The 9,964-nt window shown below is 43.1% G+C and overlaps 1 protein-coding gene across 1 annotated transcript; it reads right to left on the reverse strand.

Moving 5' to 3' along the window:
* Positions 1-8,594: 8,594 nt before the first annotated feature.
* LOC117057955 (vomeronasal type-2 receptor 26-like) lies at positions 8,595-9,525 on the reverse strand. The gene has a single exon (XM_033168795.1). It carries the CDS (start codon positions 9,489-9,491, stop codon positions 8,595-8,597), a length of 897 nt encoding a protein of 298 aa, XP_033024686.1. The 5' UTR covers positions 9,492-9,525.
* Positions 9,526-9,964: the final 439 nt, after the last annotated feature.

Raw genomic sequence — 9,964 nt, forward strand, 5'->3', positions numbered from 1 at the left:
AAGACTTTTTTGTTAGGAATTGTAGGTGCAGAAATACCGAAGGAACTGAAAAGACAGTTTATATATGCTACAACAGCTGCAAGGATGCTTCTTGCCCAGAGATGGAAAGACAACAAGATACTAGGGCAGACTGGGAGGTGAAACTACTGGGCTACACAGAGATGGCAAGATTAAGCAGGAAAATCAGAAATCAGGAGGATCAAAACTTCAACAAAGAATGGGACACATATATACTGTATTGTACTTAAAAGACCACTGTAAACACTTGAACTCTTTGGCAGGCTTTAAATAACTCTTGCAATGATGCATAGAATTTGGATACAATGAAGGATGATAAATTAGCTAGATTTATAATATGCAGTATAAAAAGTTATTTGAAGAATCCAGGGAGGGGAGGATGGAAATATTGAGATTTGGAAAAATGTTGTGCAAGTTTTAATGTTTGTAATCATATTATTCACAAATAATTTTTGTTGTTTTTTTTTAAAGCAAGATGGTATGATACTTCACTGTGCTAGTCCTTAATGAGCAGCTTCTTTGCACACAAGGGGAGAATGTGGATTTTGAATTTTTTCAGGGTACTGTTTTACATATCACCGCCTACATCTAATAAATTATATCTCATGATACGCATTACCTGCCAAGGCCGAAGCTCCTGCATCTCTCCTTCCACTGCTGCCCTGTATTTGGTCCTGCACAAGAATATGGCATGCAGAGCATGTGCTATGGCATAGACAGCATTATAGAGACTATAGCTGTGGCCAGTTATGCTCATCTCAAAACCAGATGCAGGGAGATTTTCCAGCTTCTCCTCTCCAGTGCAGGTTCCTCTGGCCTGCTCCTCTGTACGGGAGTTTGGAAATAAACAGAGAAAGACTTGTTCCCACAACTGCTTGACAAAGCCATTTCCATTTGCTTCAAAAGGATTTTGGACCTGAAGAAAGGCTTTGAATCCTTGTACCACATTTGAATGAACTGCAAAGGAGAGGGAACCCTGGAAGGCTTGCATATCCCAGTTCATTTGATGGCTCAATGCTGTGAAATCCAGTTGTGCTGTCAGAATCCACACCTTGCCCTCAGATATCTTGGTCACATTTTCCATTTCACCTAGTGCTACCATTGTTCGCAATGCAAGCATGGACTTCGTTCCTCCATAGACAACCACCACCTTGGCTTCACTTTCCATAATAACTTGATAAATTTGGGTCCAGTGGGGATACATGTCAAAATAATCAGCCAAATGTGTCGTTTTCAGGTTTGTCTCTGAGAAGGCCAAGCAGATGCCTTTCTGGGAGAGCAGAGGTTTCAGGGTCTGAATAAATCTCTCACCACTTTCTGCAGCAAGCAACCCAACCCACGTCCAACCAAAGTGCAGAAGTAATTCAACAATCCCAGTGTGCTGATGGGCTTCATTGGGCACCATCCTGTAGAAGGAAGTGGATTGGCTTTGACCAGCATCCTCTGGGGCAAAGGAGCCATAAGTGAGCTAAAGAGAAATAAAGGAGCATCATCTATAAATGAAGAAGGACTGGTTATGTGCATCCATGGCCTGCCCACCCAGGAGGCAAAATGAGCCAGTTGCCTTAAGAAGGCAGGTTCCACAAAGCTGGTGGGGTGGTGGGGGTGGCAGATTTCATCTGTGTTTCTCAGCCTCCACCTCCTTCTCTGCATGCCCAGTTTCCTGCACTCCTGCTTTCCTCTCCTCCCTCCTCCTTTTCTTTCTTCACTTTTTCCTCTATGTTTTCCTGCGTTGCTGCTTTCTTCTCCCCTCTTTCTTTCACTTTGCTTCACCGCAGCATTTCAGCACCTGATTTCATGGCGTCTTCCCTTCCCTTCCTCTCTCAAACCACTAACACACAGAATCCCCATCAAGTGTCACAATGTGTGGGCAGCTGACTCCTGATAGGCAGGCATCCAGCATTACAATAGAGCAGCTTCCGTCTCCAACCAGTAGGCCATGCAGCGAAGGTGAAAGGGTGTCAGTCATCAGAATGGAATTTGGATACATGTTTTTAGGTTTGTGTAGATAAGGAAGTGGGGTGAGATGAGAACTCTTCTACCATCACATTTCCTTCTCACCATCCAAAGACACTTTTCAGTCAGTAAACAAACAAACAAACAAACAAACAAACTCACTCACTCAAGGGGTTGGGAGAGCAGGACTGGAGAGTGTTTTGACTAGGGCTGCATTTTGTCCCTGAATCGGATATTCCTAATCCGTGCTCTAACTCAGCAGCATTAGCAAACCTCAGTGCCACAGGGGTATCATTTTCTGGTTCACCTCAGGCAGCAAAGGGTCTTGGGCTGGCCCTGTGTGCATTTCTAATGGTAGTGATGGTAAAAACAAATGGGTGGGAGGGAAGGAGGTATCTTCACTTCACTCTCCCCTTCTCCACGGCATGTGGTGTACTGGAAGCTTCAGTTTGGGAGGGGCTGGAAGCTTCTGTTGGTACAGAAGACATCAGGGCCGTCTTCTTGCATATTGGGCACCGTGGTGCAAAGAACCCTCCGGTGCCGCCGGCCCCCCCCCCATTTCCCAGAGTTGTTGACCTTTTTTTAGGTAGGACAGTGCTGCCAGCAATGCACCCAACTTGCGGGGCTGGAGGCGGCAGGGAGCGGCTGGAGGGTGGCTCCTCCGGTGGGGAAGAGGCGGAGGCTCGATCTGGCAGTGGCTGGCTCAGCTGGCCGCTTCGTGCAGCAGTTGCCATGGCAGGTGGAGGCTCCGGGTGCGGCACTACTTTGGCGCGGCATGGCGGAGGTGGCCGAGGGCAGTGAGCTGATGCCAGGAGGCACCACGTCCAGCCACCACCTCTTCCCTTGCGCCCTCCAGAACATGGTGCCCTGGCACACTGCGCCACTAGCCTCTATGGGTAAGAGGCCCCTGGAAGACATCTGCCAGGAAGCTTTTTAGATTGATTCTAGTCTCATTTCAAAGTTGAATATTCATCTTTACAAGCCGTGAATTGTCTGGAATTCATATGTCTAAAGGACCGCCTTCCTCCATACCATCACACTTTTTGGTTCTGTGAGTGAGGCTGAAGACATTCTGTTGCCTGAGATAGAAACTGACTGGACCTGCCATTCAATCTTCTTTCAGTACTGCCATTGGGATGGCATCATCAACTGAACCCGAGACACCAAGCTAGATAGAGGAGACATGTAGCATTTACTGCTCAGACCTCATGCCGAGAGAAATGGCCAGTGTGCTTAAGAATGGGGGAGAGGAATGGCTACCTGTAACAGCAGACATGTTTTTATTATGCTGATGGCTTAATGCTACCTGTCAGCTTGATGCTACGCATTGCATTTAACTGTGCAAAGCACACTGGGAACACTTTTTGTGAAGGGCAGGATCACTCACCTTTGTCTCTCACAACTATTTCTATATTATACAAATCCTTTCTGGATAGAAAACATCATGGTGAATGAGTGTGATATGCCCAAGGCAGTATCTTACCTGGGGAATCTTGTAGATGCCTAAGATGTCTGCCAAGTAGACGGAGGTATCAAAGTCCAGTCCCCCAATAACTGCCATCAGGCGTTTTTGGACGTCGCACTTGTAGTTGGGTATAAGGGTAGAGGGAAGATTCAGAGCAGCCCGAAAGGTCATCCTTTCATCAAAGTAATTGTCATAGATGTGGAATCCCAGTGTGATATTAGGTAAGATCTTGGGGTTCTCATTGATCTCCTTGACAGCAAATACCAAGGCCAGAATATGCTGGTAGTTCTTTGGCACAATACTGCAATGAGAATTTTATGCTGTATCATTGCGAGATATCCTATGCATTATTATTTTTTAATGGGCTTCATTATGATTCTTCGGTATTTTAGTGCAATTTGTGCCCTAATATACACATATCTCCAGAAGAATTCCCCCACAGGAAGGCATTGCATTTCACTTCTACTCCACTTAAAATAATAAATGCATTTTTAGGGACACTTTACCACCAGATATTCATTTTTGTTTATATTTTTTAGCTGGACAACTGCATTGAACAATTTGGAGAAGTGTGAATTTGAAATGATGGCTGTGTTTTATGAATGATATATTTTTAGAAAATCTTTTTTTGTAGTTTCACATTTAAATATGAACTGATTTGAATCCCCCCTTTCCAATAATGGAATATTGGTGTTTACTTTGGGGTCCATCATATACTTGACAACACCTTTTGAACATCCAAGAGATGCTCTTGCTGACACCAGCCTCTAAAGCATTTTACCTCATACCAACTTCCCTAAGCATCCATTCCTGTCCAATTCACTCACAAATTGGTTTAGCAGCTAGGTACAATCTGTCTCTGACCGGCAAACTCCTCAGATTATGTTCCTGTCTGCTTGGACAGCTGAGCTCATTTAATAAATCTGCTTTTATAATGTTCTCCTGGTAAGAACTGAGCAGCATTTTAGCTTAATGTAGGGCTCTTTCAGACTTCCCCATGTCCTGCCATTTTCTTCCGGGAAAACCTGGTCTTTACCGCTCAGTTGGAACTCACAACTCCCTTAGAACTTCTCCCAACTGACAGTTAACTGACATTTCTTCACTGGCACTACCTTCAGCTGAATACAGTCTGAATATATCTGATCCAGGCCCTGTCTATAAATATTAAACGCAATCTTATAGTCTGACTTGGATAAGAACATCAGGGGCTATTTGAGCACCACCTCAAAGGAGAGGTGAACCTTTAAGACCCTTCACACGAAAGTTTCTGAGGTGAAGAACAACAACAGAGAAGGGCTTTCCATCTTAAACTAGGGAGGTTTAATCTCTGAGTCCTCCTCTTGTTAAGCTCTCCTCGGAAGAGATTTGGGGGATGTGGGGAGGAGAGAACACATCAACAAGACCAGGCTCTCTCATCTCATCTCCCTTCTTCCAAGCCAATTCTTCAGCTTTGTAAATGACCCCCCACCATCATCTGCCTGGAAGTTAAACCCACTGAAATCAGCAGAACTAGCTTCTGAATAGATCTGGTTAGAGCTGGGGGATATTTCAGTATTGTCTGATTATTTGACATTTGAATTCTTTACAAGTTATTAAGAAGTTGATGGATAGTTAGCCTTTCATTGAAGTTTTCTTCGTCAAAAGCAGTAAGGAGGTGGGAAGTAACTCCGCCAACAATAAGATGACCAGGTTGGTAGTATTCATGTGGAATTCTGGACAGATCATGGACGGTGCAACTCATGATATGTTTGCACACCAAATGTAGCAGATGAAAGAGAAGGGGCACAATAAACAGCAGCATACTGAAGCAAATATTCTTTCTCATCAAACAGCCTTATTTCCATCCAGCACATTAACCTTCCTACAGAACCAGCCTCAGTACAATATTCTTCCTTGTCATGAACAGCACTTCTCTAACAATTCACAAATTATACTCCTATTGTACAAGCTGATTAAAAGAATAGTGAAAACCCCTCCTCTTCCTCTGTCCTCTCTCTTGCTTAGAATGGCAAGAAGAGGTTATAATACCCATGTTTTGACATGGGTAAGTATTCCCTGGAAATCTACTGAGACATTATCTTAGGGACACTTAGTCATGAGGAAAGTGATAATTACAGGTGAGGTAATATCAAGCTCTCTTTACATTAGGAAGATCACCAAAAGAAAAAAGAAAACCCCTGCTTCTGATTTTTCATCCAAAGTGGTTTCTGGCTGTTTATAGGACAACAAAAGGACATGCAGAATTAACAGCAACGAGGAAGAGAAGAACAGTTATCCAGTCTCTTATTAATGCTGACCAGTGCAAATGATTAATCTGACCTCCTAAAATTTCCCACCTGAACACCAGTTCCTTTCGTTTTCTGACAATTATGCCAAGACAAAAGAATGGTGAAAAGGGCTGAGTTTTGTACGTGAATGGTGAAAAGGGCTGAGGTTTCCATTGATTTGGAATCAACTGAGCTATTTTCTGATTTTGTAGGAGGAAGGGGAAATCCTGGCTCATGCCTGTCTCCTGGCAGAAAATAGTAGAGTAGCTGATGGGTGGAAAAGTAATTCCCATGTAGCTCCCATACAGAGCCCAAAGTAAAACATATGCAGGCAACAAGCTTTCTTCAGTAATATTTTACTGAGGTTCTTAAAGCATAAGAATGGTTATAAAGTCCAAAATTCTTGCTGGGTGCCTATACAAGGGTCAAAAGTTAACTCAAAAGAGTGTATCCAAGGAAAGACAGGTAGATTGTACAGGAGAAGGAAAACTGGAGAAAGAATACAGAACTGCTCAGTAGCAGGATATTTATCTCCAGAGTTTTTGACCTTTAGTGTCACACGACACCAGTTGCAGAGAAGCTTTGCAAATGTTCAATAACATTGTGCACCCATAAAACTTACAATCCATGACACACAGACTGGTCCCCAGTGACGAAAAGGGGTGTAGAAACCCCTCCACCTTCATTACTCGTGAGCACTTCTCTCAACTTCTTCACCTGGTTTGCAGCAATGGGAATTTAGCCCTGGGAAGATGTCAAGAAACCATGCCTTCTTTACAAGCACAAACAACTATTTTTTGATCCTGACAGAAAAGCACCTCACAACTGGTTGGTGGGACAGTATATAAAAGTAATAAATAAAACGTAGTGTGTGGTGGTATAATATTTTCTAATAAAATGGAGCTTAATTTCACTCATGTTCTAGTTTCTTCAAGACTGAAATTCTAAATATCCCTTTTTGCTTTTTTATTAAGTTTAGTTTCGAATGACATTCCTAAGAACAATAGGAATGTATTTCTTTATGCAAGCATGGCAGCCAGAATTGTACTGGCGAAAAACTGGAAATCTAACAAAATACCAGAATTAGTAGAATGGAGAATAAAGATGTCTGAATTTGCAGAGATGGCACAATTAACAGCATCAGTCACAGGATGTTCTAATCAAGCAATTAAGAAAGAGTGGGACTGTGTTAAGGAATACATGGTGAAAGTGGGTGCTAGAGTCTGAAAATTAATATGTTATAACTTAATAGCCACAAGGTGACACAAAATTTAGTAGGAATGACAGGATAAATAAATAGATATAGTGAACAACACAACAATAATAAATAGTACAGCAAGTAAAAGAAGATCGGACATGGATAGAGGGAAGTGTGAGGGATGGGAGGGGGTAAGGGGGAAAGGTTTGTTTTTTTCTTTTAAAAAATCACTCATGTTTAATATGCTTTTACTATAAAATATACATTCATAAGCATTCTGCCCCATCTTCTAACAATAAGCCCATTAAAAACACCACAATAGTTATCCATTGATTTTTAAGTTTTAAAAAACCCACCAGGAATGGTCTAGCATATATTGCCCATCATCACAGGTATCCCTCACTGCACACAATAAATAACCAAATAATTTAATTAATACCCAGTCATGGAGGGAGAGAGCTGGAGAGTTCCCATGGCTTGTGAGGGTAGAAAAGAGACTGGAGGTGCACCAGGGGGTTTTGCTGTTCACGCCCCCCCCCCACACCTGATAGCTAATGTGCATAGAAGAGCAGCAGAAGGGGCAACTTTTCCACACATCCTCCAGCCAGCCCCCAAAATTCCAGATGTGGGAATTTTATCTGTAAGGGGGAGAGAGCTGTAGAGAAGACATTCAAAGGGATTAGAGGGTGCTCCCAAAAGATCCAAATTTCATTTATGGGGGGCACTGGAACATAACCCCCAAGTAAATGGGGACTCGCTGTACTGAAATCTGAGGCTGGTTAATCATGACAGTAGCAACCCTACTGAAACTTTACCAAGAACAAGAGGAGAATAATCTAGAAAGGAATGAGACTTTTTAAAAAAAATGCCTCTCAATATATGGTTTTTAATTCCAATCAATAAAAAAAAACCCTCCAGGGATGGTCTAGCATATATTGCCCATGACCACAGGCATCCCTCACTGCACACTATAAAGAACCAAATACTTTAATTAATACCCAGAAATGGAGAGAGAGAGCTGGAGAGTTCCCATGGCTTGTGAGGGTAGAGAAGAGACTGGAGGTTGTTTCGGCTGCTCAGCTCCCCCACCTGACAGCTGTTGTGCAAAGAAGAGCAGCAGGAGCAACAACGTTTCAACACATCCTCCAGCCAGTCCCCAAAATTCCAGATGTGGGTATTTTAGGTGCAGTATTTTTGATCTGGAATGCAGAGGGAGCAGTAGAGAAGACATTCAAAGAGTCTCAGAGGGTGCTCCCCACTTATCCAATCTTCATTTATGTTGGGGGGGCACTTGAACATAACCCTGAGGAAGTGGGGACTTGCTGTACTGAAAGCTCTGAGACTTGTTAATCATGACAGAAGCAACTCTACTGAAACCTTACTGAGTGGAAAATAACATAGAAAGGAATGCGACTTTAAAAAAAAAAAAAAAAAAAAGCTTCTCGGTGTATTGTTTTTCCCTGTTCAGTTTCTAATCAATTACCTTCTGAGGTTGTAGATAGGTCTCAATATTGTGTCGTACAAATGGCAGTTTTTTTGGTTTCCAAATAAACCTTAGCGTTAAAACAAGATCAGGGGCTCCTGTCTCAGAGAAACCATAGGGGATTTTAACATACAACATAATTGAATGGTGTGGATAAAGAGAGATTGCTCATATTTTAGTAGGAAAACCCCCACAAAGATGATAGGATTAGTTCCTCTTTATTAACTGTTCCTTGCTGTTGAGATCAGGCCTCAGCACAATGATGTAGCATTTGGGAGCAAAGATGGAACCAAGTAAGCCAGCAATGGAGGCTAAGATGGAGAAGATCTCCACAGCCACCATGTGTTTTCCCTTGGTGCTCAGGTAGACAGGAACAAAGGAGGTCCAAACACTACAAAACAACAACATGCTGAAGGTGATGAATTTGGCCTCATTGAAGCTGTCAGGCAATTTCCTGGCAAAAAAGGCCACTACAAAACAAACAATGGCCAAAAAGCCCATGTAGCCCAGGACACAGTAAAACAGGGCAACTGACCCTTCGTTGCAGCCTAGAATGATTTCCCTCATCACAGACTGCATGTCAGAATCGGGAAACGGCGGAGAGGTTCCTAACCACACAGTGCAAATGCCCGCTTGGATAAGGGAACAAGAAATTACAATGGTGCTTCCAAGTCTTTTCCCCACCCACTTCCTCATTCTGGATCCTGGTTTGGTGGCCACAAAGGCCAGAACCACTGTGATAGTTTTGGCCAGAACACAAGAAACGGTCACTGTGAAAACAAGGCCAAAAGCCATTTGTCGGAGCAGGCAGCTCACTCTTTCTGGAGGGCTGAGGAAGATCAATGGGCAGAGGAAGCAGAGCAGGAGGAAAGTGAGGAGAGTGTAGGTGAGGTCCCGGTTGTTTGCTCTGACAATGGGTGTGTCCTGATGTTTAATGAAGATGACCAGGACCACCACTGTGAGGAGAGAGAGAGAAAGAGCAAACAATGCTAAGCTCAAACCAAGAGGCTCTTTAAAGGACAAGAAACTGATGGTCTTTGGAATGCATTGCGACTGTTCCATGTTTGGATAGTGGTCTTTGGGGCACCCAATGCAATCTTCCATGTCTGGAAAGAAAGTAATGCATTCAGATTTCTGATGTTAGGATAGTAACTACTGCTGTGAGTACGGAACACTTAAGGTTAAATTAGATTTATCATAGATATTTCCAGAGTAACCAGATTTAAAGTGATGCACCAGAATTCCACCTCAACCTTTGTGTTGAGTTCTGTGGGGTGTCCTGTGATGGCTTGCTAACATCCCATAAACCACATTGTTATTGTTCAGAACAGGTACAGTCCATTACCTTTTTGCACAGGGGTCCCATTCACAGCCCCCTTCCACCCCCACATCCTATGCTGGCCCCATTCCACCCCGCCAGGGGGTGCGATCGCACATCGATCAGACACATGTTTATTTATTATTGCCTGAACTAAGGAAGGTGTCTCCTACCAAGTCATATCACTTGTGCATTTAGTTCAAAATTGTCTGCTGTACCTTAACCAGTGACAAGAAATAGATAAAGGGCGCCAAACCAT

The sequence above is a fragment of the Lacerta agilis genome, chromosome 14 (genome assembly GCF_009819535.1).
Source record: "Lacerta agilis isolate rLacAgi1 chromosome 14, rLacAgi1.pri, whole genome shotgun sequence".
Taxonomy (NCBI): Eukaryota; Metazoa; Chordata; class Lepidosauria; order Squamata; family Lacertidae; genus Lacerta; species Lacerta agilis.